At 53.5% G+C, this 25,593-nt stretch overlaps 1 protein-coding gene across 2 annotated transcripts; it reads left to right on the top strand.

Annotated features, from left to right (window-relative positions):
• The first annotated feature begins 817 nt into the window (after nucleotides 1-817).
• LOC121658140 (la-related protein 1-like) lies at nucleotides 818-25,593 on the top strand. Of its 2 annotated transcripts, none has more exons than XM_042014673.1 (19): nucleotides 818-844; nucleotides 13,646-13,707; nucleotides 15,246-15,311; nucleotides 16,062-16,230; nucleotides 16,816-16,947; nucleotides 17,121-17,264; nucleotides 17,928-18,090; nucleotides 18,323-18,467; nucleotides 18,687-18,861; nucleotides 19,706-19,875; nucleotides 20,147-20,506; nucleotides 21,646-21,769; nucleotides 22,372-22,577; nucleotides 22,673-22,779; nucleotides 23,145-23,296; nucleotides 23,570-23,714; nucleotides 23,896-24,005; nucleotides 24,498-24,625; nucleotides 25,187-25,593. In XM_042014673.1, exons 4-19 carry the CDS (start codon nucleotides 16,107-16,109, stop codon nucleotides 25,406-25,408), a joined length of 2,607 nt encoding a protein of 868 aa, XP_041870607.1. In that variant the 5' UTR covers nucleotides 818-844; nucleotides 13,646-13,707; nucleotides 15,246-15,311; nucleotides 16,062-16,106; the 3' UTR covers nucleotides 25,409-25,593. The 2 variants fall into 2 exon arrangements, with proteins under 2 accessions (XP_041870607.1, XP_041870606.1); XM_042014672.1 differs by having other exon boundaries at nucleotides 16,059-16,230.

Here is a 25,593-nt window from a genome sequence, read left to right as displayed (position 1 = left end):
TATCAACAGGGTTTTTCCACACACACTGTCCTGTGTGCTCCTCAGATGAAAAGTCAGGTCCTTCACAGCTACTTAAGTAAATATCTTCCCAGCAATACATAAGGCCTTCCAAGAGAAGGGCCTGTACCTCTAAGTGGAAAGAGCTTGGGGGGCTGGGGAGGTTGAATAATCTGTTTTGGGGTTTGAACCCTCCAGACTCCATCTGTCCTGTGCAGCTGGCTGTGCCTGCTGACACAGACTCCTGAGCTGGGAAGGGGTTCTCCTGGTGTGATGGGTGTTGTGCCAAGGCCCTGGGTGTCCATTTGGTGATGAGTGTGTGTATGTCTGGTGTAGGTGCTGTGTTAGAGCCAGGCACAGCTGCTGATGTCCCTTGTGGCTGCAAAAACCAAGGACCATCAGGAGAATGCTTACTTGGCTTTTGCCTTGGCTTCCAGCTGTGCTCTCTGTTAGATGTTCTCTGTAGATTTCCATCTGATATTGCTGCTCAGGGAGAGTGTGGGGTGCCACCAAGCTCATTGTGTGGATCTCTGTACATCTCAACAACCTTTTTTATTGCTCACTGCTGTCTGCTAGAAGCCAATACAGAAGGTTATTTATGAGAGCAACGCATTCAGGTAAACACAGACTCCTTCAAAATCTTTCTCACAACAAGTGGTTGAATTGTGGTGGGTTCCAAGCTGGATTGATGTTTAACTTGAGATACTAAGAAAATACTTCCTCTGTTTAGCTAAAGCAAACAAATCGAGAGATGAGACCTTTTAAATGTGATTTGCACTCCAGCTGTAACCAATACTGATCTTTTTTTTTTCTTTTACAGATATATTTCCAACTGACGGCCAGTCTGGTATGTATTAAATAAAAATGGAGCTCTTGAAACCTCCTTCTCCCTTGCCTTCCCTGCACTTCTCTTCCTTCAGAGTCAGCGCTAACCAGACTTAAAAGACTGGTACAAGAATATGCAATGGACATTAATGTAACAAAAAAACTCCAAACCAACAAAAACCCCCCAAAAACCAAAGCAAAACAACTTCGTAAAGAAAGTACAGACCTTTAATATTTGGCCATTCCTGTATAGCAGGGAGGTCTTTTATGCTTTCATGTAGTGATGACTAAACTGCTGGAAGGTTCTTTCCTCCCGTACATTGTAGCATAGCAAATTTGGATGTCCGGGGTGAAAGAGTTTGGGAACTTGTAGGTCTTGGTCATCACACATAATTGAAAACACTGATGTGTCAAGATGCAAATGTAGCTCAGATTGTTGTTGTTTATACGTTACCTGTATACAGATGGACGTGCCTATGAACCCGAGGTTATATATTTGAATTTGCAATACTTTGGGAAGACACAGACCTCCCCCATGGCTTGTAGTCTGTGTGTTGCTGTTGAGTATTGCTGTTAAGGACAACCAGGACAACTCACTGTGTTGCCATCAGTGCAGAGAAAAGACTTCCTGGCCCCAGTGGTGTGTGCAGCCTTGCTGGGAGGGAGGTTGCTCTGGATGGAGGTTTCAAATCAGGAAAGGAATTAGTTTTCCGAAGCAGATACTGATGATCTCAATTCATGCCTTTCCCAATTGCCAGAAGCTCCTCATCCAGGTTGGTGTTGTGGAAGTGCCAAGACTGAAGGAAAGGTTTGTGTTTTAACCGGTGATACCAAGATCATTCAGTGGGAGCCTGTTGTCTCAGAGCTGTGGTGCCATGTGGGGATGTCCTATAGCAAAGGCACTGGGAATGGAAGTCAGTGCCTGATGTGGCCTTGTGTCACCCTAGGCATGTCACTGTGTCCACCTCTGATGCCCATCTTTGGCTTTGCATGGGATCCCATTTCACCAGTTCATGGATAGTGTGAGGGTAAATTGCTGTTGATGGTGGAGGTGTTGGAAGTATGGAAATCAGCTCTGTTGCCTTAAAGCTGATTTCAGTAAAAAAAAAGGTGGTCTGGTGTAACATTGGAGGCACTGTAATTTAAGTTCCTGAGCTGATCAGAGGGATGAAATTTGTGGATGTGTTTCCAGAGCTCTAGCCAGCTAACAAGGCCGTGGTATACAACTAGATGCACTGGATTAAGGCTTTGATTCCACAGTTGTAAGTTTCTCATGATTCTGTTGCTTTCTCAACATACGAGAGTGAAATACTAAGGTTTTGAAGCAGCAAAGGTATATTCCCATCTGTTGAGTTAATAGGAGGCTTTTCTTCACCCTGCTGAAGATCTGTCTTCTTTGGGTATTGGGTTTTGTCTGCCTGTGCTGCAAACTCAGAGATGTCCTTTGTTTGGCACAGCTCCATCCTCTGTTCTCCAGCTGGTTGGGGACCTTGCACAGCTGTCTCCAGGGTGGGGCATGAGTGTGTGTCTGCAGCAGATGATAGTGCTTCAGAGAGTGTTTGTTACATGTCAGTAGTGTTGCAGAAGACATTACCTACAGAGCTGGGGGCTTTTTTACAATTCTGTATGTTTTTTAGGAGATAAGTTAAAGCTTAAACAGGATTCCTCTAAATGGTGGCTGCACAAGACACTGTGCAGTCTTTCTCAGAAAAGGCTTAAAGCTGGTGCCTTGCTTTTTCTTCCCATGCACTAAGCTTATCTGGAAGCTCTGGTATCTCAAAACACATTGAAGTGTGAAGGCAGCAGGCGAAGGCAGAGTAGCACTGCTCCTGCTACCAGAGCTGTTGTGCACTCCTGAGGCTGTTGGGTTTGACTCCCTCACCTCCTTTTCATTGCTGAGGTTACTGAATGAGTTGATTTGCTTTGGTCACCAGAACTCCCACACCCGTGTCTGGTCTATTTTTTAAGGTTAATCCTGGTAAGTCAGGTGGGTTTCTATGGCTGGTTTTCCCTCTGGGTGAGAAGTCTGTTCTCCCAAGGAAATGGTTAACAGAGTGATGGAAGATGCTGAGTTGCAGTATCAGGGTTGGGAATTGCATAGGTGGGGCGCCTGAGCCAAAAATCTGCCATTTTGTAGGCTCAGTAGCTGTAGTGTGCCCCAGAGCATGTTCCTGCTTGTTAGCATATGGATGCCAGTGGTATCCTGCCCTCAGCCTGGATCATCCCCATGTCACGTGCAAGCGCTATGGAGGTGGAAGGGCAGCAGTGTTTGCATCCCAGTTACCTAATAGTGTTTGCAAATAAAGCAGTTGTTGGAGAGAGGCCTCACTTTCCTTCTGTCTGGCACAGCAGTTCCTCTGTCCTCTCCTCTCCCACATCCCACAACCAGGATTCAGCAGCTGTAGGGTGCTTTTCAGAAGGAGCCACTTCAAACCATGTGATCTGGAGTTCAGATGGAAAGTTGGGAGACTTCAACACCCTTGAGAGATGCAGGGTTGGGCTTGGTGGGCAGAGGGATGCACTTTGACATTCCCACTTCTGCTGTTGAGGAGGACTGGGAGGGCGCATTTGTAGCTGGATGTCTGCGGACAACTTTGGTGTGAACACCAAACTCCTCTGCCAGGTGACCGATGCTGTTCAGCTCCCAGGACTTGCTACTATGTGAAATTTGCTGCCTGCTCTGGAAGGGAATACTTTTGCCACTTCAAATGGATCTCCTGCTAGCTTAGTGTGCTGTGCCTGTGCCCTCCTGGCCTGCTGTGTGCTGCAGCCAGCCCTCCGCCTCTCCATGGTGGAGGATCCCAGCCTTTTTAGTCTCGCCTCTGGAGGAGCTGCCTCTGGGTGGTTTAATTGCTTTTCTTTGAGCAGCTGTAACAGCTCTGTGCCCTTGTTGAATTCCAGAGACCAGAGCTGACTGCAGGGTGCAGTTGTGGATGCGCTGATGTTCAACAGAGCAGCAAGTGATGCTCTGTCTTGGTTTCACCACTCCTGATGACTTTTTTCATCTGCTGCACCCTGACCTGATCATTTTATACAATTGTCAGCAGTGTCTGAGATATCTTTCTTGAGTTTATAAATGCGCCTTTGAATTAAATGCTGTGAAGTTTTCCGTAAAGAGATGAGGGTGATGCTACCACTGCAAGGAAGTGGTTTTTAATCCTTTAGAAAGAAAAGGAGGGGAGATAGATCTTTAAATTAGGAAAGTGCTATGTTGCACTCTTTTGTAATTGGGTATTCCTGACTCCTGTGGGAAAACTTAGTTGGATTAGGGTGTTGTACTCTTATGCTCTGTATTGACATGGGAGGTAGCCACCTGTAGCACAGGAATTAGCTTTGTTAGAGAGTGGTTTATGCATCAGGATTCATGTGATTGCGAACCCAGGAAGGAAGCTGCTATATCAGAGTGATTTATAAATAACCCAGAATGTCACTGCATCTCACTTAAGCTGGGGGGCATAAGTGAGGATGGTGTATCTTGTGCTTGGAAAGCATGCCCTGAGATCAGCTCAGCTGAGGTACAGTAATCCTGAAGTAACACAAAAAGAAGCCCTTCTGCTTGCACTCAAAGATCACAGGGATATTTGAGTACCTTGTCATGGTTTTAATACTCTGGATTCACCAACAGGAGGAAACCCCCATACCTGTGCTTAGTTTAATCCAGGTGGTTACGGGACTGTAAGATTTCTTCAGCGCATTTATGGAGGCACCTTGATTAGTGGGTGACCTAGGTCTGACCTCCCTAAATTCCTGGGAAAGTTTGCTGCACCTGCTCCTACCACCAAATCCCTATTGCTTTCTCCTGCCCCAGGAGATGGGGCTGGATTTCTGCATGGTGCTGGCCTTGTCTTCCTTGGCCTCACAAGCCGAGCTGCTGCTCAGTCTCTTCTTGTTCTATGCAGTCAGGGAGGCAAGTTTGCAGCTGTGTAGGCTGAGGGTGAGGTTAAGTGGTCACTTAGCAAGTGGCCACTGCTCAGGGGACACTCTGGCCTCGCAGGGATGCCGCTGCAAAAGTTGCTGGTCAGGTACAGGAATCACAGTGGGAGGAACTCGGAATGATGTTATTTAAATTACGTCACCGTCTCCTCTCTGGAAACCCATTCTCTTTGAGATGACAGGTTTTCCAGAGGCATATTTTGTGCAGAGTTTGTACTTTTGCCTTGTACAACCCCTCTCCCCCTCCACTGCCACAGTGGAGCTGCACAGTCTCCTCCTAGACAGTGCGAACGCTTGGAGCTGGAGGGTCTCTCTGCAGGCGCTTGGCTCTCGATTCCTGTCTCTTTGTTGTTAAATATTTACAGTGAGACGTACCAGATGCTTCCCAGGAAGGGTTTTGTCAGCTTCCAAGTCCCCAGATGCAGCTGCAGAAGAGGCTGACGGCCATTAAAGGGATCGTGTCAGCACGGCGCCCTGGGTTCGGCAGCGATGCAGTGACCTCCTCTCGCTCGTGCCACGGGCGCCGCCGGTTGTGCTGTCTCATCAGCCGCAGCGGGATGCAGGCAGAGAGCACCCTTCTGCTGATGACAACAGATTAATGATGTCTGGTCCTAAGGCTTTTTGTTTTTCTTGTGCTTTGACGCTCTTTCACTGCAGAGGGAGCAGGTGATGCTCTTGGATTTTGTTTCTGGGGCCATCTCTCCGCAGTGGTGCTGCCTTGGCTCCCACTCCATTCTCAGCACGCCGGTGTCTGTCTTGGTCACCCAGGTACTCTGAGAGGAGTAGAGTGATCCAGGGAGGCAAACTCCTGTCACCAGCTCTGGCATGGAGAAGCCAGCAGCTGGAGCATTGCTGCTGAATGCCTCTCCTGTGCTGGTCACACTGGTCAGGTTCCCAGTGTGCCTCCTGCTTTCAAGATAAGGTCCAGGACCTTGGGCTAGGCCCCTGTTTGTTGCTCTTGCTGCTTATCAGCTTTTGCTGCTGACAAGGTGACCCATTCCAGAGCACTGAGGATGGAGAGGGAGGGTCCCCCCAGCCTGGACTATGTGCTGGTCTGGCCCCTCCACCCGGGATAACCTGGACATGCACACAGGGCTTGCTCCTGTGCCAGGTGTCCCTGTTTTGAGTATTACAACTCCTGCTGGATGAGGATCTTCCAGGGTGCCGTGGAGGTAAGATCTCGGGAGGTGGCAGGTCTGCTCCTCTGAGGGGGGGGCCAGGGAGGAACAGGCTCGCTAGGTCATCGTTTTTCCAACTAAATATAGTTGCCCGTGCTTTCATAAGGTCGGGATTTTTGCATCACGTGACTGTCTTATCCCTCCCAGCCGGCAGTCAGAGTAGGGGATCGTGTGTCTGAATGGGTAATAATTAACTGTTAACTAGCTTTTCATTAGAGCCTGGCAGAGCTACGGGAGCTGAGGGAACTGCTCCTGATCCCTCCTGGAGGGTGGACACCCCCTTTTAATTTGCAAATCAGTTGTCCCCAGAGGTGAGTGGGGTGGGATTTTTTCTGTTTTATAAGGAGTTATGAGTCTGGTGTCTGTCTTTGCTGTCTTGTAGTTCCTGTTCATGTCAGCCCTCCCTCTCCCCCGTGACTGATTTTATTTTTTAGGTCGTGAACTATCAACTGGTCTGTGAGCTGGCTTGAAGGAGGGCCTGACCCTCCATCTCCGCCACGATTTGGCTCACTTGCATACCCTGGGCCCCTGCAGCCTTGCCTCAGGTGCCCTCCTGTCCCAGCGCTGAGGTGTCCTTGCTGTGCCTCGTGCCTGGAGCGGCAGCTGGATCAACTCGAGCCTTTTCTCAGGGGCCCAGACTGACGCGGCGTTTTCCCTGGAGTGTTTTCCCTGGAGCGCGGCCGGCTTTTCCAGCCCCTCTCCCTGAACCATTTAACTTGACCCAGTGTTCACAGGTGTCCTTGAAGGCTTTTCTGTCTTCCATGCTGGCAGAGGAATTGCTGGTGACATGCTCTGCCAGCTGGAGATGTGTCTGCACCAGACGTGCTGGGTCAGGCACTGATGCTGGAGTAGCCTCTCCTGCAGGGGTGGTGAGTGCATTTTCCCTGCTCAGAGACAACAGGGCGGCTCAGCAGCTGCGGGGGCCTGAGCCAGCCCAGCTTCCTCATTTTGAGTTTCTGAAGTCTTGTCAGCTGGATGACCTTGGCTGTATCCTCTGTGCGATGCTTCTTGGTTTCTGGGAACCACTGGCTTCCCCTGGAGAGCCCTTAGTTTAGGATTCCTTTTTTTTTTTTTTTTTTTTTTTTTTTTTTTTTTTTTTTGTAGAAAAGTGGTTGGGGGGTGGTTCATGTGCTGTCTCATTCCGTGTGTGCCTGGCATCTCAGGGATCGTGTGCAGCGCTGTGAGCATGGGTTGTGTGTCAGGAGTTTCCTAGAAATCCTCCTCAGGAAAGAGGTTTGCTTGAAAAGGCGGTGGAAAGATGTCACTTGCCCTTAAGAGGGAGTTCATTTGCTACCTTTAATAGTAGCTGTCTGTGCCAGGAAGAATCCAGGGTGCCCTCGCTGACACTGTTAATGTTAGAAATGCCTGTTGGCGTTTCCTAACCCGCTCCTCCTGGAGTGTAGCTTGGTCACAAGTTGGAGCATTTCTGTCTTGGACTGAGAGGCTGCAGGGAAGATGATCGTGCATTTTTGGTAAGTCCAGACCCTTCCTGCCCCTCATTTGCTCTGGAAATAAAAGTCAGACCCTGCAGATAACGCACATGTGTAGAGCTTGTAGCAGCTTTGTGTGTTTAAAGGAGCAGTGCTGTTCCTCAGCTCCCTGAGAAGGGCTGTGATCTGCCTGGAGCCCCTGCTTGCTGTGAGGATCTGTGCTGCCCGTTTGTGCTGTCAGCAGATATGGGCTCTGCACGTGTCTTGAGCTGCTCCTCCTGTTCCAGGGCTTTCAGGACTATCAGCTGAGGGATGTGAGGGTTTGGAGAGCTGGGATTATAACTCGGATGCCCACACTCAGCCTGTGACAGCGCTGTCCTCGCTCTACCTGCCTGTACCCCAGCCTCCCTCCCTGTGCTTTTCCAGGGCAAACTCCTGAGCTCTTGGAGCTGCCTAGGGCACCCAGGTGGGAGTGTTCTCATGCTCTCTGTGGGGCTGTCAGATGCCCTTTTTGAAGTTATTTTTAGCGAGTGATCTCTGCAGCAGTTGCAGAGCTTGCATTGCAGAGAGGTGTAGGCAGCTCCTTGCTTCCTTTGCTGTTACAGTAGGGCTTGTACAGTGGAGCTTCTGCTGAGGAGCTGTGGAAAATTGCTTGGAAGGCTTTGAGCTGTGGTACCTGCAGCTTATCTCCTGCTCCAGGCTTTCCACATGATTTACAAGCCTGAATACTGCTCAACCATTCACCTGAAGGATCCAGTCTTCTGCTTGATCCTGACCTTGACCATACTACTGCAGTTTTTCTTGCATGTACAGGAAACTTCTGATATTGCTGAGGTGTTGCAGATATTCCTCTTACCTTTGTAAGCAAGGCCAAATGCTGCCAGCTGGGAGCTGTGAGACCTCATGCTGCAAATGATGAGGCTGACTGTGGTTCTCCACAGTCCCCAGGAGCAGGTGGGAGCCCCTGTTGTGGAGACACCAACCCCTTTGTGCTGGAAGATTCCTTGTGATAACATCTCATTTAAAGCTGTTGGAGAACTCCATCCAGTGCTCCCTCGTTTCCTCCTCCATGCACTCACACAGCCTGTGGCTGTGATTTGGTGGGAGGTAGAGCTGTAAAACATTGCAAACCTAGAGGAGGTGCAGTCTGCGGGCTGAGCCTGTCCTGAACCTTTCTGGCTTTGTGTGCCTTGTGATGCATTCAGCAAAATGTGAGCATGCCAAGCAGTCAGTGCTATAAATCCCAGGCTTTTCCGCCCGTGTGTGGAGCTGCAGCGACAAGTGTTTCCCATCTCAGTCTGGCATTAGCTCTGGCACATGGCTGAGGCCGTGCTGGGAGCAGCTCCTTGGGAGGCAGGGCAGAGGTGGATCTGCTGGTGTCTGGGGGTATCTGTGCCTCTCTGCACACAGGGGTGCTACCAGATGGCTCCCTGGGGAGCCTGAGGTCCCCTCCCATCTGCTGCTGCTTCCCAGCCCCTTTACAGCAAGGGTGTGTTGCCCACCACAGCTTCTTACTGATGCAGAAACGGGTGCAGCACCCACAGAAGGGGCACAAAAGGGACATTTGCCCATCCCTCAAGGCTTCTCTGCCTTTAAGTTAAGTTCAGGGGGTCCTCTTGGGATGGACTCAGAAAGAAAAGAGCTTTGTCACTGCCTGCAGGAGACAGGCTGCTGGTGGGAGCGGGGACTGTTGTTGGCTTGCAGGTCACATCTGGCCTGCAGGACTCGTCCTGCAAATGTCTCTGTGTGCTCTTGGTGGACATGAAGCTCACCAGCTGTGTCCTCTGATGGCTTGGTCAGGCTCAGACTCCATGTCCTGCACGGAGTGCATGGACAGTGAGGAGTGCCACAGGAGAGTCTCTGAATCCATGTTGTGCCTCTGCTGCTGTGCAGATTAGGCCACCCTGAGGGAGAGATTGCTTGAGGCCTGGAGCAAGGACAGGGACAGGGTTGGTGCCCTGAGTTTCCCAGTTGGCATGGTGGGGATGCACCTTTGGAGCTGTTCTCTGTTGGCTCCCTAAGTCTTCTTCTAGGCCCGGAAGGGGATTCTTGCAGCCATGGTGGGGTCCTGGCAGGCTTGGCTGTGGCTAGCTGCCTGCTGGGTCTGTCTTAAGGGAATTTCTTTGCAGGTTGTGTCAGTACCCCAGGAGGGACTTCCCTGCCCTCACAGAATGATTCCGAAGGAGCTACCTCTCTCCAGGGAGAACAGCTAATCCCAGGCAGAAACATTTTTCTCAGTTCACCCTTTTCCCTTTTTCTCAGACGTTTTTCTCAGCTCACCCTTGCCCAAGCTCCATTTGCTCTTTCTCACCTAAAAACCTCGAAGGAGCATTGTGTTGGTTGTGACTTACAGTCTTCACATGTGCCAAGAGTGTCCCGTGGAGTGTGGGAAGGAGGGAGGTTTGTTTGGAGACAGAAGAGTTGAAGTGGATCCTGGTGGACTGCTGGACACGTGGCCGTCTGTCCCACGCGGCACCGTCAAGCTCCTGCCAGGGCTCTGGGGAAACTGGGGATACTGGTCTGGCTCTTCCAGCTCCATCATGACGTGCATCACAGAGCATGCGCCCCTGCCTCAGCCTCTTCAGCACAAAGTCCGGGCTCTTGGCTTGGAACCACCTTTATCAGCAGTTTCTCGTAGGTGCCAGGCTGTGGAGCAGGGAGCAGGATGGCTCCTTTCTGTCAACCTGGCTGCTGGGTAAGGAGGGGGTGCTGTGTCAGGGACAGTGTGCCAGAGCTGAGGACTCTGCACTCCTGCTGGGAGCCTGGGCTGCCCCCTGAGGCTGTCCTAGCTGCTGCTGGGGTTCTCTGAGCCCTGGTCTGCACTGCACATGAGTGGTACACCTGGAGCAGGCATTACAGCGTTCTTGCTATAGGTACAGGTATTTCTCCAATAATGCCAGGTCTCTGCCCAGCACTTCAGATTTATTCCCTCTCTTCATTTACCTTCTCTAAAATTCCATTATAAATGTCATTGGATGCAAGAAAAGGCAGGAAACGAGACTGCTGGGTGTTTGGTTTCATTTTCCCAGATAAGGCAGTAAATATGTTTCCTTGGCTGAGCTCAGTGGTCCTATGTCACATGTCCCTGTTGGGGTGGAGGGACATTTAGCTGTGGATCTGCTGTCTCTCTGGCTGTCTGGTCCTTGTGCATGGGCTCCTCTTCCAGATAAGAGGCATGTGCTCACCTGGATGCCCCTGTGAGCCTTCCACCTCGATGGCTCTGTGCCCCAGACAGGTGTGGGCTGAAGGAAGGCACGAGGTGTCTGCACAGCCTTGCCCTTGGTGTTTGTCAGGTGTGTTGGCGAGTGCTGTGGCTGTGGCACAGCCACGGGAAGGGTTTGACTGTGACAGCAGCATTGGGGCTGCTGTGGGTGCTGCCACCTGTGCCTCATCCCCTTGGTTGCTAAGATGTAGTCTCCTCGTGGCTGGGCAACCCCATGGCTAGGCAAACGATCAGGTTCTGGCTGCAGGCAGCAGATCAAAACTCAAGACCTGCTTTTCTGTTCTTGGCTGTGCCAGCATCTGCCCTGTGGCTGCAGGCAAAGCTGCTCCTTGCTTCCCTGCCCGCTGTCCCCGTGCCAGCCTCACACCACTGAAACTCTGGCTCCTGCTGCAGCTGTTCTGTCTGTCCCCTCACACAGAGAGGCCCTGTTTTTCGGGAGGTGGTCAGGCACTGCTAGTGCAACTGAAATTACTTACTGCCACCAAACAGATGCAAAAGGAGGGTTGTGAGACGCCCAGGGGTCTGAGACATCTGTCAGCAGCTTTTAAAGGCTCGGCTGTGAACCAAGGCAGTATCCCTCCCTGCCTGTCCTGAGCTCCTGTGTGGGATGAGCAGCACTGACTTGCTCTCCATGTCTCAGGCGGATGCAGTGAGGTTTTCCTGCAGTGGGTCTTTTCAGCTGAGGACCACAAGACATGTTGCTGGTGCCCTTGATTATGTCACTGTGCCCTGGAGGGTGCCAGCCATGCGTGGCCTGTGCATACCGTGGTCTTGACTCAGCAGATGGTGTGTCTGACCATGTGTCCACCAGCGCAGTCACACCCTCTCGGTCTCCACCGTGAATTGCTGGATCTCAGCTCCATCCATGCTCCAAGCTGGCCAGAGCTGCCCGCAGCCACAGCCCGGAGCAGCCTCCCTTCCTCCCTCGCTGCCGGGCAGCAGTCCTTTGCTTTGTGTTTTGTCTTCCGCAGTGCTCTGCAAATGCTAATTAGTCTTCTCAGCACCTCAGCGAGATAAGGGATCCCTGTTCATATCTTGCAGATAAGGAAAGCGGCAGAACTTGTTTCAAACAATCTCCTCCCTCCCCCGCAGAGATGATGGAGTCTGCAGCACCCGCCCCTGCAGCCTGTGCCCCTTCATCCTCTTTCACGGGTACTTGTGAGGGCCCCTTCTCTTTGACTGGTTCCCAAAAAAAAAAGCACAAGAACATCTATGGCCTTGAGGGCTCCTGAGCTGAAGCAGCTGGAGGAAAGGGCTGGATGCCATTTCTGTGGTGGGAGCAGGCGCCTGGATGGGATCCTTGCAGGGAGAGAGAGAGCCCTGCTGTGCCCCAGCCCCGAGATTGGAGCCTTGATGAGGCTGTGCCAGTCCCATCAGTGCTGTTGGAGCAGGCAGGGGTGCTCTGTATCTGTGGAAAACCGGGCTGGCTGTGGGTTTGTGCTGTAGCTCCTGGTGCCTTTTGAAGCTATATTTAGTTGGTGACATCTGTGGGCGTTGAGTGGAGGATTTTGGGGGCTGTTTTGAAAGCGCTGGCTCTTCCTACACTAGCAGGGAAGTTTAAAAGGCTTGTGGCAAGCTTTGTGCCGTGGAGCCAGGATTCTCAATGAAGTGCACATGGAATAAATGAAGCACACGTGGGACTGCCGCTGCTCATGAAGGGAGGCACTGCAGGTGGGTTGGGGAGGTCCTGGGGGAAAAAGGGAGGGTTCAGGGACCAAGCTGAGAGCTTGGACTCTTCTGCAGTTGAAATCCCTATGTGGGAGCCTTAGAGAAAGGAATTGGGGAAGGGGAGTGCACATGGTTCTGTCCTGCCGTGTCTGACTCTGCCTTATTGACACTTCAAAGCCTCCTGCTCTGAGCAAGGCCAGGATGAATCACTGGTTTTGAGGCTCAGAAGGGGACCGGTTTTGATCATCCAGGCAAAGTTGTCCAGCCTTGTGCAGGAGATCAAAGGCAGCTTTGAGCAGAGCTGAGTAGGCTACTCAGGGTGTTTCCCGGGGCATCCCCAGATAGCCTCTGCTGATCCTCTCTCCCTACCCCAGTCAGGGCTGCTTTTCTTCTAAACAAAGCCAGTGAGTCAGCAGAAATCCTCACTGCTGGAGCCTGGCACCTGGCACAGGCTGTCCCTTGGGGCAAGGCCCAGCAGGCTCTCCTCCCCCTGTGGAGCACCAGTGTCCTGGAGGAGACCCTCCTCGTGGTCCTTGTGGGGCTGGTTTGTGTTTGGTAGAGTCGTGCTGCTCTGTTGCTTGGAGTCTGCGTGCCATGTGTGAGCCTGATGGGGAGACCTCGCAGCCAAACCTGAGGGAGAAAGCAAATTGAGTTCCTATTTCTGCTTGTGAGGAGGTGGTGTGTGAGCAGGACCCAAGATGGGCCATGGTGAGGTTGAGATCTTGACTTGCTGTGAGGTCTTTGGTGGTGTGAACCCCAACGGTCTCACTCTGATGTGTTAAAACACCCCAGAGGTGCTTCAGTGCCTAAATACTTTCAGCTGTAGCAGGATTTAGGCACTTGATGTATCTGGCTCATTCTCTCTGTACATTTCCTCTTGTGAACTTGCTGTCCCTGCTGGGATGCCTGAGTTCAAACCAGGATTCAGCAGCCAGAGACTTTTGCATCCCTCTGTTGGAGCCCTGCTCTGCTCCCTGGGCAGCACCGGCCTCATGGTGCCGTGATGGGCCTTGGCTCTTCAAGGGCATGTTTGTTTTGCTGTTCTGTGGGTGCTTTGCAGAATGAGCTGAGCTCCTTGTCCCCCTTCCTCCCTGGCTGGCAAGGCCAAGAGGGGAGGGCAGAGCTAAGGCAGGGAGTGCCTTCCTGCAGCAGGTTAGGGTTAAAAGTCCATCTCTGACCCACCTGGATTGGTCAGGAGTTTTCTGATCTTAATGGGGCTGTTTTGAGACTCAAGTCAGGAGCTAGCTGTGTTCTCTGCTCACCTTTTCCTCTTAGCCCTCCTTTGATAAAGGGGGAGCTGCTTTGCTTCCTACCCACTTCTCTCCAGAGCCAACACTCCCACCCACAGCTCTCAGCTGTGTTTTAACACTTTTGTTGTCCTTCTCTTGCAGAACTTACAACTCCAGCGAAAGTGGTGAGGGCTGCCAACCCAAGACAGAGGAAAGGAAGCAAGGTAAGGCTGTGCTGCTGTCCTCTCAATGGCCCCCTATTTCCGGTGCAGTTGTCAGTGCTGCATGAGCCTCTTGAAGGTCTGGAGAGCTCTCCCTTCACAAGCTTGGTTGTGGAGGGGCTAGTGTGCTGGCCTTGTTCTCTATATCCTCTTCAGCATTTTAGGGGTCTTGCATGTTGCTTTGACTGGCTTTCTGCCCCAGCTAGGTCAGGGGAGACCTTCTCACCTCCCCTCTAACAGGGAGGCACCTGGAGGAGTCCGGGATGTGGGAAACATCTCATGCCACTGCGAGGACATCCCAAATTCCTTGTGGGCTCAGCCTGTGCCCAGCTTTGCAGTGCAGACAGGGTGGTGACAGTGGTGTGTCCGCAGCTCTGTCCTTCCCTGTGCAGTCTGTTCCTCACTGGCACACAGAGAGCCACAGGAATTGATGTCAGACAAAGCAACTCCTCTGGAGGAACCAGGGCAGTTTGTTCCAGGCAGTCAGTGGTGATGGAGGGACAGTTCCTTCTGGGGCACAGCTCGGGCCATGGGTTGTTGGTGTTGGCTCCCAGCAGCCAGTGGAGATGTATCTGCAACTTGATAGGACTTTTCTCCTCTGTTTCGTTTTGGAGAGAGGAGGGCCCTGGGGATGAAAGGTGCTTCTCTCTGTGAAACAGGCATGGCCCTGCACTGGAATTGGTTTTCCCAGGAAACTTGCCTCCTGGGCAGAGGAGCATGGCACCTGCATGTAAAGATGTGATCTCCTGAGGGATCAAAAATTAATTTGACTCCACATTAATTTGGAAATAACAATCCCACAAGGGCAAGGAGGAGCCCCTGTGCCCACATAAACTCAGTGCCCAGCCATGATTCATTTGGTACCTGGGCAGCTGTTTGGCTTCTTTCCTCTGTCCTGCAGATTCTCTGAAACCTGAAAGAGGTAGATATAATAGTAGTGACCAGGTCATTTATTCAGCAGAGAAGTAGTTGATGTTCCCCTGTGTGACCATGGGGTGACTGGAATGAGGGAGTCCTCAACACCTGCTTGAATTTTCTCCCCCGCCACGAGACCATTCCCTTACTTTGTTGGCAGCACGTGGTGGTTGTAGCTGGGCACTCCAGTGGGGCTGTGCCTGGCTGTGACTGCCGCTAGGTGGAAGAGCTTCTTCAGTGGGATGTGGTTGCTTGAGGTGGATTTAGAATGCTGGAAGCTGAGTGCTTTCCCTGTCCAAGGGATGGTGCCTGTGATTGAGTGAATTACCCTGGGCAACTTGCTGCTGGGGGAGAATGTTTGGTGAGAGGCTGGGAGCTTGCAGGACTCGTGGCAGCCTCATTACCATATCTGATGGACATAAACTTGTCTGCAGTTACTTGGGATTAGTTCAGGGACCCTGCTTGGGTGGGGAGAGGGACTGTGCGTGTGCAGTGTGAGTGTCCCCCTCCAGCCTCCTGGCGACAGCTGTTTGTGGGACAGTGGTGGGTGGAAAGGATTCTTCCCTGCTGCAGGGAACAGCACCTGCAGCTTTGTGCACTAACAGGACCTTTCTCTTTGGTACAAGGTTGGTGACTTCGGTGATGCCACAAATTGGCCAACACCTGGAGAAATAGCCCACAAGAGTGTCCAGGTGAGAGCACAGAACCATTGTGATGAGCAGGATAAGGCCCTTGCAGACCTCCCTGTCTCTCTGGAAGCACTGGCTGAGCCAGGCCGTTTGGGGTGCTGAGTGTCAGTGCGGAGGCAGCCAGGAATAGCGTGCAGGGAATTTCCTTTTAGGGCTGCCCATGTGGACTCCCTCCCTCAGTGCTATTCTGGGAAGCTGGAGCCCAGTCTAAACTCTGGGTTGGCTGAAGCAGGTAGGGCAACTCCCAGACCTGCTCTTCTCAGGGCTGCTTTGTGCAGCAAGGGGCTGGGCCAAAGTCAGGAGTTTGGTGGGAGGAACTGAAAATGCACGAGAAAGGTTTGATATGCCCAAGGGGCTTGGCCTTTCCTTCCTGCTGAGGACATGGGTGTCATTGTAACCTTTCTATTTTTGGATGCTGCTCTGCCAGCTCCTGGCTGGCTGTCAGGGCAAGGTGGTCACTCACCCTTTTGCCACTGGGACAGTCTGGTTCCTTATAGGACGACCCCGTCCATGAGCACAAGGTCTCCCTGTCAGCCCATCTTGATGTCTCAGCTCAAGCACTTCCCAGCATCTTTGCCCTGCTCAGCCACGAGCCCTTCCCTAGGAGCAGGACAGCTCTGGGAGGTACAGACCAGGGATGCACCCAGCCTAGGGCAAGGTCTTCCTGTTCCTGCTGGGGCAGCTGGGGTCTGCCTCCAGCTCCTCACTTCTCTCACCTCTCACATCTTTCCTCCACTGATGTGTCCCCAGCAGCCACACAAAGCACCATCCTTTCGGAAGCTAAGTGTCAAGAAAGACATGAAAGAGCAGGAAAAGGGGGACGGGAGTGATGGCAAAGAGAGCCTGAAAACCAAATCTGATGAGTCTGGGGAGGAGAAGAATGGTGACGATGACAATCAGAAGTCAGCCCAGAAGAAGAAAGGTAAGGCAGGAGCTGATGGGGACTGTCCCCTGGGCTCAGCTTGTCTCCCCCTTCACAACCCACAGGCAGGTGGAAGCATCCTCTGCTTTCCCTGGGGGCCTTGCTGCAGGACACGATCCCAGCACTTGGGACAGCTGTGGGGAAAGGTGTTTGCAGGCTTCAGGTGTCATTTTGGTGGGAGCAGATGGAGCAGGGCCCAAGGAGGGGCAGGGCAGGAGCCTGCCCTCCTGTGTGCTCCATGGTGGTGCAGAGCAGCCCCTCATTGTGGGTTGTATCAGCTGTGGTTGACACGTGGGCTCAGTCTGGCCTGAGCCTGGGCAGGCAGAAAAGGGCAGAAGAAGGACAAGTGCTGTGATAATTGCCACAGGCAAGTTCTGAATCATGTCCCTCCATGTCTCAGAGTCCTCGTCAGAGCTTTTCTGCACCCAGCAAGGTCTGGAGGGATGTCAGAGGACAGGGCCTGTCCAAAAGGCCCTGCTGCTTTCTTTCCCCCACGTGTGGGGGCTGCGTGGCAAGAGGGGGCTGCGGGAGAGGAAGCAGATGCTCTCTGAACCTGTGTCACACCCAAACCCTGTCCTTTTGCAGGCAACAAACACAAGTGGGTCCCTTTGCAGATAGACATGAAGTCAGAGGTACCTAGGGACAAAACGGCCTCTCGGAACAACCGGCAAAACGAGCAGCACAGGCACCCCTCCAACAACCGCAGCGAGCTCAAAGGTGGGGGCTCGGGCTGGGCACCCGCTCCTGGCCTGCCTGCGGGGCAGAGCAAGCCCCGGTGACCAGGGGGCAACTTTCCTGCATTCAGAGGGCTCTGGGTGCAGCAGGCTTGCTCCAGGGAGGTGCTGTTGTGCCCTAATACCCCTCCTGCCTCTCCTTCCCATGTGCTGCAGGCTGGCACCCCGACAACAAGCACGAGCGCAGCTGGCAGGACCACGACGAGACCTCCAGCGTGAAGAGCGAGGGAGGGGCCGTGCGAGGCACCTTCCGGGGCCGAGGCCGCGGCCGGGGCAGGGGCCGTGGCCGTGGCAGAGGAGGTGATCACTGTGTGTGTGCTCTTGTGACTGCAGGGAGAGTGACGCAGTGTGCAGGGCTCTGTGTCTGTGTGCCTGAGAGACCTGGGGCTCTAATGTGGGCTGGGGAGGGCAGAGCACTCCAGGGATACAGGGGAATATTGTGGCAAGTCTTTCCAGATGGTAACTTGAGCTGCTTTTAACAAAGCAAATAATTCTTATTAGTGTTTTTATAAAAGCAAATGTCTTCCTGCTACTCAGGCCAAGCTCTTTTTCCTGTTTTCTGCTCATTGCAATACCTCTGTGAGCAGGAGTTGAAGCATGTTGATAGTCTGTAAAGGCTTTATGCCATGTGGAGAGCCAAGCAGGAGTCGTGGCTTGGATAAGGAAGAGCATGTGCCCTAGCATTTGACTGGGCAGTGTCTGTGCTAGCCCTGATGCAGCTTCAGTGTAGGGCCTTTGTGTGTCAACTGGGCTGCCCAGTTGCTCCTGGGTAAGAGGGTTCCTGGGCTCTTCTGTGGCAAAGGCAGAGAGCAGGAGGATGAGGGATGTGGGTGCCCCACTGCAGGCTTCCAGGGGGCCCTTAGGAAGAGGGAACTGTTTGTGTAGGAGTCCAGCCTCATCTGGCAGTGCAGCCTGTGCGGCAAATCCCAGGGGCTCTGTGCTGACCCTTCCTGGTGTCCCCAGGGCACTTTGACTATCAGTACGGATACCGGAAATTCGAGGGCTCCGACGGCTCCCGCACCCAGAAGTACGCCAGCAACATCACCTACTACTTTGACAACATCAGCAGTGCTGAGCTCTACAGCGTGGACCAGGAGCTGCTCAAGGACTACATCAAGAGGCAGATGTGAGCACCACCTCCTGTCCTTGTCCCAGTGTTGGGTGGTGGGGACTGTGCAGCCAATCCCACGGGAAGGGTTAGAGCCGAGGTGTGCTGAGTTCCTGCCTCGCTTCCAGCACCAGCACGCCTGGGCTCCCCAGGCTTGCTCCCCTCAGTGTGTGTGTGTGGGTTATTTCCGTGGGGGTGCCCAGAGGATGGTGGCTTGGAGCTTCCTCTCACTGACACATTGTCCATACAGAGAATATTACTTCAGCGTGGACAACCTGGAGCGAGACTTCTTCCTGCGCCGCAAGATGGACTCGGATGGCTTCCTGCCCATCACGCTGATCGCCAGCTTCCACCGGGTGCAGGCGCTGACCACCGACATCAGCCTCATCATCAAGGTGAGGGCAAGGAAAGGTGACCTTTCCTCCTTGTTCTGCTTCTCACCACCCCTGTGTGATTGATGCCTGTTTGCTGTGGATGAGGTGCAAGTGGAGCCTTCTCTTGTCCCTGACTTGCTCCTGCCTCCTATTACTGCTTCCAGGGAGGAATGACTTGAGCTGAGGCCCTCAATATGCCAAAACAAAGCCCTAAGTTAACCAAGTATTGCTTGGTTCCAGGCTCTGAAGGACAGCAAGGTGGTGGAAATCGTGGATGAGAAGATCAGGAGAAAAGAGCAGCCAGAAAAATGGGCTCTGCCTGGCCCCCCTATGGCAGACTACACACAGACAGACTTCTCACAGTTCATCAATTGCCCCGAGTTTGTGCCCCGGCAGAGCTTCCAGAAAGAGACTGGTGAGCCCTGGGGGAATGTGGAGGGAGGTGTGGGATGCAGTGCTGGGACTGCAGCACGACTGAGACCCTGAGAGTCAGGAGTGTTCCCCAGGGCAGGGCTCTGCCGTTGGCTTTCTCCTTGGTGGTGGGAGCTGGTGTGGGCTCTGTCCTTGGAGCCCCAGAATGCTGCTGCCTCTAGACATGCGGGTGGTGTGAGAGACCGAGTGTGGCTTTTCCTCAGTTGAGGCTGAAGGGATTCAGGGAGGGTCAGTCCTGCTGAAAGTCTCTTGACTTGCCTGGAAATAGTGTACAGCTGGTGGGCAGAGCAGAGGGCACTTGTGAATCCAGCCTTTCTTTACTGGTTGAGGAGATACTGGGCACAAATTGGGCAGCAGGTGTGGAGCTGTCAACCAAGTGCTGCAGAAGGGTCTTCTGTCCTTTGTGGGCTTCCCATGCTCTAGTCACCCCATCCCACGGGGGCTGGCAGGAGCCCAGGGCTGGGCCTGAGAGCCCAAGGTAAGGATCTTCTTGGTGCTGTTTTAAGAGTTTTGACAGGAGAAGTTCTGGCTCCAGACTCTCTTGGGAAGGTTTCCCAGAGAGCAGCAGAGCACCTGCTTTAGGGCTTTGTGTGTCTGGGAAGATGTTACCTGCAAAGCTCTGTGGCCACCCCTGGCATCACAGCCTTAACTGGAGATTCCCACTCCAGCACTTGTGGGCACTGTGCTGGTAAGCCTTGGCCACTGGATGCCAGTTAGCCCTACAGGCTGTGCCATGCTTCCAGAATGGTTGGGTAGTTCATAGCTACACACACCCCCTGGGTTCCCTCCCTCCCTCTAAAGCACCTTGTGGCTCTTGTTGGCTCCAGAGTCCGCTCCAGGCTCCCCACGTCCTGCCAGCCCAGTCCCTACCAAAACAGAGGAGGTCAGTAACCTGAAGACAATGCCCAAGGGCCTGTCCACAAGCCTGCCAGACCTGGATTCAGAGACATGGATTGAAGTGAAGAAGAGACCCCGACCTTCCCCAGCCAGGCCCAAGGTAAGTGATGTGGGAGCTGTTGGAGTGGGAGTCTCCCAGTGGTTGGGGTGACTTGGATCATGCATAGGCAGGCTTCAGTCAAGTAGGATCTGTTGGGAGTGATGTCCCAGTCTGTCCCATTTCCATCTGAGCCCCTTTGGAGCTACTCCTCAGTGGTGTAAATGAGGTGTTCTCCCCAGATGGGCTGGGGTAAAGAAACAAGGGGCAAGAGCTGGGTCTCATGTCGGTGTGTGGTCTTCACCCTGTGTCCCCCTTGCCCCCCTACCTGCAGAAACCAGAGGAGTCAAAGACACCACAGCAGCAGAAGCAAAAGGACCAAGATGAACCCGAGGAGCTCGACTTCCTCTTCGATGAGGAGATGGAGCAGATGGACGGCCGCAAGAACACCTTCACCGACTGGTCAGACGAAGACTCGGACTACGAGATCGACGACCGCGACGTGAACAAGATCCTCATCGTGACGCAGACCCCTCCGTACCTGCGCCGGCATCCTGGGGGGGACCGGACTGGCAACCACACTTCCAGGGCTAAAATGAGCTCAGAGCTGGCCAAGGTGATCAACGATGGGCTCTACTACTATGAGCAGGACCTGTGGACAGAGCAGTTTGAGCCGGAGTATTCACAGATCAAGGTGAGAGTGGCTGATGCAAGGATGGGAGGGATCCGTGTGGGCTGTGGAGAGCCTCACTGCAGCAGTGGCTGCTGGGCTGGAGTGAAAAGGGCAGGGCAGTGGGTTGCAGGCTACTCGTGGAGTAGAACTAAGCTGGGATTAGTCCTCTTGCAATGTTTGGGATTCTTGGCTCCCAGCATCATGCTCAGCCATAGCAGCGATAAACACAGCCCTGTAACCAGACGTGAGGCTGCAGCCAGGTAAACAAAGTGCTACTGGTGAGGTGACCTGGAACGTGGGGTCCATTGTTCTGCTGTCTGCCAGGACCTTGGCTGGCAGTCCCAGATCTGTGAGGGGAACTGGGTGTCTCTGCACTGCCTGTAGTGCCCTGCGCTTTGTGGTGCAGGCTGTTGGAGACTACACGTGTTGGGAACAAATTCATAGGTGGCTGAGCTGGTCTTGGCCTGTGCTCTTCTCCATTTTGGTGTCAGTTTGCACGGACACGGGCTTTTTATAGAAAGCCCACCTGCTGTTTTGAAATGTATGGGTCCCAGCTTGGTGACTCTTACTTTTGGGGACTTGCCTAGACTCACTCAGTGACAGAAATCATGGCTGTGAGATGGGATGGGCTCAGTGCTTCTATGTCTGGTACCTGGCCCATTGCTGAAGCAGTGCTCTCTGGGGTGACAGAAGCTGAGGGTGACAGGGACAGTGTGTTGGGGGTGTGGGTCCTTCAGATCCATGGGAGTGTTGTGCCCTGCTGCCAGTGTGGCTGTGAAGATTTGGGGAGGGGGGCTCTAAGGACCCAAGATGGTGGCAGGGGGGTCCTGGCCATAAATAGGTCACTGAGCTCATCTTGAACGTTACTGCACTGGCTCTGACCTGGGTGGTAAAAGCCTGAAAGAAGCAGGTGCTGGTTAGTGAAGCTGCATTGTGGGATCCCTGAAAGCTTGGGAGCAGCAATGGCTCAGACCTGGCCTATGCAGTGCCCAGTTTTGTGTCTGCTGCATCTCCCCTTCCTGCCCCTGTGCAGCAGGTGCCCTCTGGGCACCCAGACCCTGGGACTGCACTCAGGACCCAGCGTTGTGGCTGTTGCACAAGCAGAGCCATGGTTGTGATGGGGTGAGTGGTTTCTTCACCATCTTCCTCCTCCAATGCAGCAAGAGGTGGAGAACTTCAAGAAGGTGAATATGATCAGCAGGGAGCAGTTTGACACCCTGACCCCAGAGCCCCCTGTGGATCCAAACCAGGAAGTCCCTCCTGGTCCCCCCAGGTTCCAGCAAGGTAAGAGATGGGGCATGAATGGGTGGTACTAAATTTGTCCCTGCTCCTCATGGTGAGAGGTTCTTGGAGGTTGGGTGGCAGCTAGGGAGATGGAACTGGGGTCACAGGTGTGGTGGATTATCTAGTTCACAGAGTTCACAGAATATTCTGAGTTGGATCTTTCCCAGATTAATGATGCTCTTCTAGCTGAATACTTTGGGGATCTAGAACTCACAGTCTTTGTCCCAGTGGAGTGAGAAAACCTTGGCAGACTCTGATGTACTTCCGTGGATTTGGCTCTCCTCTTGGACCCTCTCTGAGTACTTGGGAGGCAGCTGCCTGCTGGGCCTTGTTTGCCTGTGTGACACCGGGGCCGTGTCCTTGGGGACAGGGATTTGTTGCTGCTGTTAACCACTAGGAAGCAGATACCTTGTGGGGAGCTCAGTCTTTGCATCTGCTGCTAGGATTTGTGCTTTCTAGCCAAACTGGATTTGAAGCTGCTTGTGTGGGAGAGGGGATGTGTCCCTGCATTCCTGCCCCTGCTGCTTCCCAGCTGCCTGATGGTAGTGACACTCTGGTGCCCAGAGCCCAGCCTGACACGGGGCGGGGGTTTCTCCCTGCAGTACCTACAGACGCTTTGGCCAACAAGCTCTTCGGAGTCCCTGAGCCTTCCACCATTGCCCGCTCTTTGCCCACGACTGTCCCAGAATCACCCAACTACCGCAACGCCAGGACCCCCCGCACCCCACGCACGCCGCAGCTCAAGGACCCGACACAGACGCCCCGGTTCTACCCAGTGGTGAAAGAGGGCAGGACGATAGATGCCAAGGTGGGACCAGGCTGGGCTGGGGAATGGGAGCTGGGGTCTCCCAGCTGGGGCCTAGGGAGGACAGGAACACATCTGTGATGCACTGTGTCTTGCAGACTCCACGTAAGAGGAAGACGAGGCACAGTTCGAACCCTCCGATGGAGTGCCACGTGGGCTGGGTTATGGACTCTCGGGAGCACAGGCCCCGGACTGCCTCCATCAGGTACCACAGACAGGCGTGTGGGATCATGGAGGAGGCAGAAACGGGAAAGGGAGGGAGTGTGGGAAGGAAGGGGAAAGGCAGCATCTGGTCTTGCAGGGGATGTCTCCTGTTAGGTGGCTGCAGAAAGGACAGGGATCAAACCTGCCCTTCCTGGAAAGGCTTGGAGAAAATCTGTAGCCTTGCAGAAGAGCAAAATGAGACTTGATTAGAAACACTAGTTCCCTTCCTAGTAGGCTGCTCCATGGCTCATGTCCCAAACCCAGGGTAGTGATGGCGTGGGTGGGACCAACAGGTGGGGTGGAGTGTGACCCTGCTCTGCTGGGTGGTGCCGAGGAAGGGTGTTGACAGGAGTCTCTCACGCTCAGCTCCAGCCCCTCGGAGGGGACCCCGGCTGTCGGGAGCTACGGCTGCACCCCGCAGTCCCTGCCCAAGTTCCAGCATCCTTCACACGAGCTGCTCAAGGAGAACGGCTTCACACAACACGTCTACCACAAGTACCGGCGGCGCTGCCTTAACGGTAGGGACACTGCACTGAGGGGTGGGACAGGGTGTCCCTGCACTGCTGTGTTTGGGACAGGAGCATGGCAGGGATGGACACAGGCAGGGTCCTACAGGACAGCCCTGCTGGCAGCTGCTGTGTCCCCATGGTTTGTGGGGAGCGTGGGCTGTGCTCAGGGTGTCCAGTGCTGGGGCTGGGTGTCATCACAGTGCCACAGGGCCTTCCTGCCTGTGAGTCCCTGACTCTGTGGGAGAGGATTGGCCTTGTAATCATCTCCTCTTCCCCAAACAGAGCGGAAACGACTGGGCATTGGTCAGTCCCAGGAGATGAATACACTTTTCCGGTTCTGGTCCTTCTTCCTCCGAGATCACTTCAACAAGAAAATGTATGAGGAGTTCAAGCAACTGGCTGTGGAGGATGGGAAGGAGGGATACAGGTAAGAGAGGAGTGACAGAGTGGCCTTTTCTAAGGGTTTGGCCTTTTACAATGCTCACAGCAGATTAAGGCAGTGCCTCTGCCTTGCTTGAAGGTGGGTCTGGGGGTTGCCTTCAGTCACCTGCTGCTGCCCTGTGTTGTGTGCACCAGTGTCTGAGCTCCACATGCTGCTCCCTTCCCAGGTACGGTCTGGAGTGCCTTTTCAGATACTACAGCTACGGGCTGGAGAAGAAATTCCGGCCAGACATATTTAAGGACTTCCAAGAAGAGACCATCAAGGATTATGAAGCTGGTAGGTGCCTCCTTTGGCTTCTCTAAGATTGGCAGTGGTGTAGCTCAGCTGCATGGTGCTCCTGAGCCTCTTCTCATCGTTTTGGGGAAGCCACATAGTGCTGTGTATTGGGGACTGAGATGTCCTGTTGCTCATTTCTCAGGAGAGGGTTGAGTAGATCCTCACCATCCTGAAGATTGCTGGGGGCTGGAGGAGGGCAATGGGAGGCTGCAGCTCTTCCAAAGCCTTCCTCTAGTGGCACCATTTCCTGTGGGATTTCTCAAGGCCCCGCAGTGGCTGAGCCTTGCCACCACCAAGTCAGCGGAGCCTGGGGACATCCCAAGTCAAGGGGGCTGCCCAGGACTGATGTAGGTTTCTTCCATCCAGGTTCTCCATCTTGCCGAGGCTGTGCCCACCAGCAGGACAGCAGGGTTTGTGGGGAAGCCTGGAGGAAAAGTGTCTTGTTTGGTTTTTTGTCCTGCTGACATCTGGATTTTTTTTTATTCTCTCCAGGGCAGCTCTATGGGCTGGAAAAGTTCTGGGCCTTCTTAAAATATTCCAAAGCCAAAAATCTGGATATTAACAGCAAACTGCAAGAATACCTCAGCAAGTTCAAGCGCCTCGAGGACTTCCGAGTAGATGTGAGTAGACACAATTCCTGCACCATTCCTGGATGGCCCCTGCAAACAGCGCTCTGAGGAAGGAGGATTTTGGGGGTCCCCAGGCGGTGGCAGGAGGGGGGGCAGTGACACCTACTGTCACTCCCAGTCATTGCAGTCAGGCTGGGAACAAACGGCGGGATTGGAATATGGCAAATCCACTCGGTGTGGGATAAGGAGCTGGGTGAGCCTGTCCTCCCTGGTGAGGTGAGGAAAGGGAGCATTGATGGTTTGAGCAGAGCCAGCTTTGTGGGGAGGTTTGGCTCCCAAGCTTCTGGATTGTGCCCCTGTGTGGGAAGCAGGTGACTATGAGCAAGTTTGTCACCATTGTGGTCAATTTGGAAGTCAGTCAGTCTTTTTGTCAAATCTGACAGCGGGAAATTTGGACAGAAGGGTAACTGAGTGCTTGGGGTGAATGTGTGTGTTCCTTGTGAGCCAGGGAGGGAAGTTGCAATTGGAGGCTTGTAGGAGGGCTTTTTTCCTGATCCCAAGGGACGGGAATTTGGAGGAGGCTGTGCTCATACTGGGGTGCTTCTCTTCCAGCCACCCATGGGGGAGGAAGGTGGACACAAGAGATACCCCACGACATCAGGGGGAGATGGCAGGAAGCGCTACCCATCCCAGTCTTCCAGCAAAACGGTCAGCCAGTGCCCATCCAGCCAAGCCCACGCCTCACCCAGCCAGCCTGCACAAGAGGATGCCAAAAACCTGAGCCAGCAATCCCCTGCCCCATCAGCTGCAGAGTCGCAGACAGTGGGGAAGTAGAGAGGCTGCAGCATCTGCTTCCTGCCGGGGGGTGGGGTGGGTTGGGTTGGTGGGGAATGGCTCGGAGAAGGGCAGACATGAGGGGGTGGGACAGGAAGGGAGCTGGAAGGTGGGTTCCCAGGAATAGGCTGCTTGGGAGAAACTTCAACGCACACGATTTTCTTCTCTTGTGGCTGGAAAGCAAA

Source organism: Corvus kubaryi, unplaced genomic scaffold, assembly GCF_017639235.1.
Source record: "Corvus kubaryi isolate FWS band 111438036 unplaced genomic scaffold, C.kubaryi_AGA036_p1.0 split2-37374, whole genome shotgun sequence".
Taxonomy (NCBI): domain Eukaryota; kingdom Metazoa; phylum Chordata; class Aves; order Passeriformes; family Corvidae; genus Corvus; species Corvus kubaryi.
This window is presented reverse-complemented; position numbering and strand designations above follow the sequence as displayed.

Bases quoted from the DNA above. Each gene is read 5' to 3' on its own strand.
- LOC121658140 (XM_042014673.1), top strand. From the start codon at position 16,107: ATGAAAGAGCAGGAAAAGGGGGACGGGAGTGATGGCAAAGAGAGCCTG. The intron at 16,948-17,120 runs GTGGGGGCTCGG...CATGTGCTGCAG, and splicing joins CAACCGCAGCGAGCTCAAAG to GCTGGCACCCCGACAACAAG. The intron at 17,265-17,927 runs GTGATCACTGTG...TGGTGTCCCCAG, and splicing joins CCGTGGCCGTGGCAGAGGAG to GGCACTTTGACTATCAGTAC.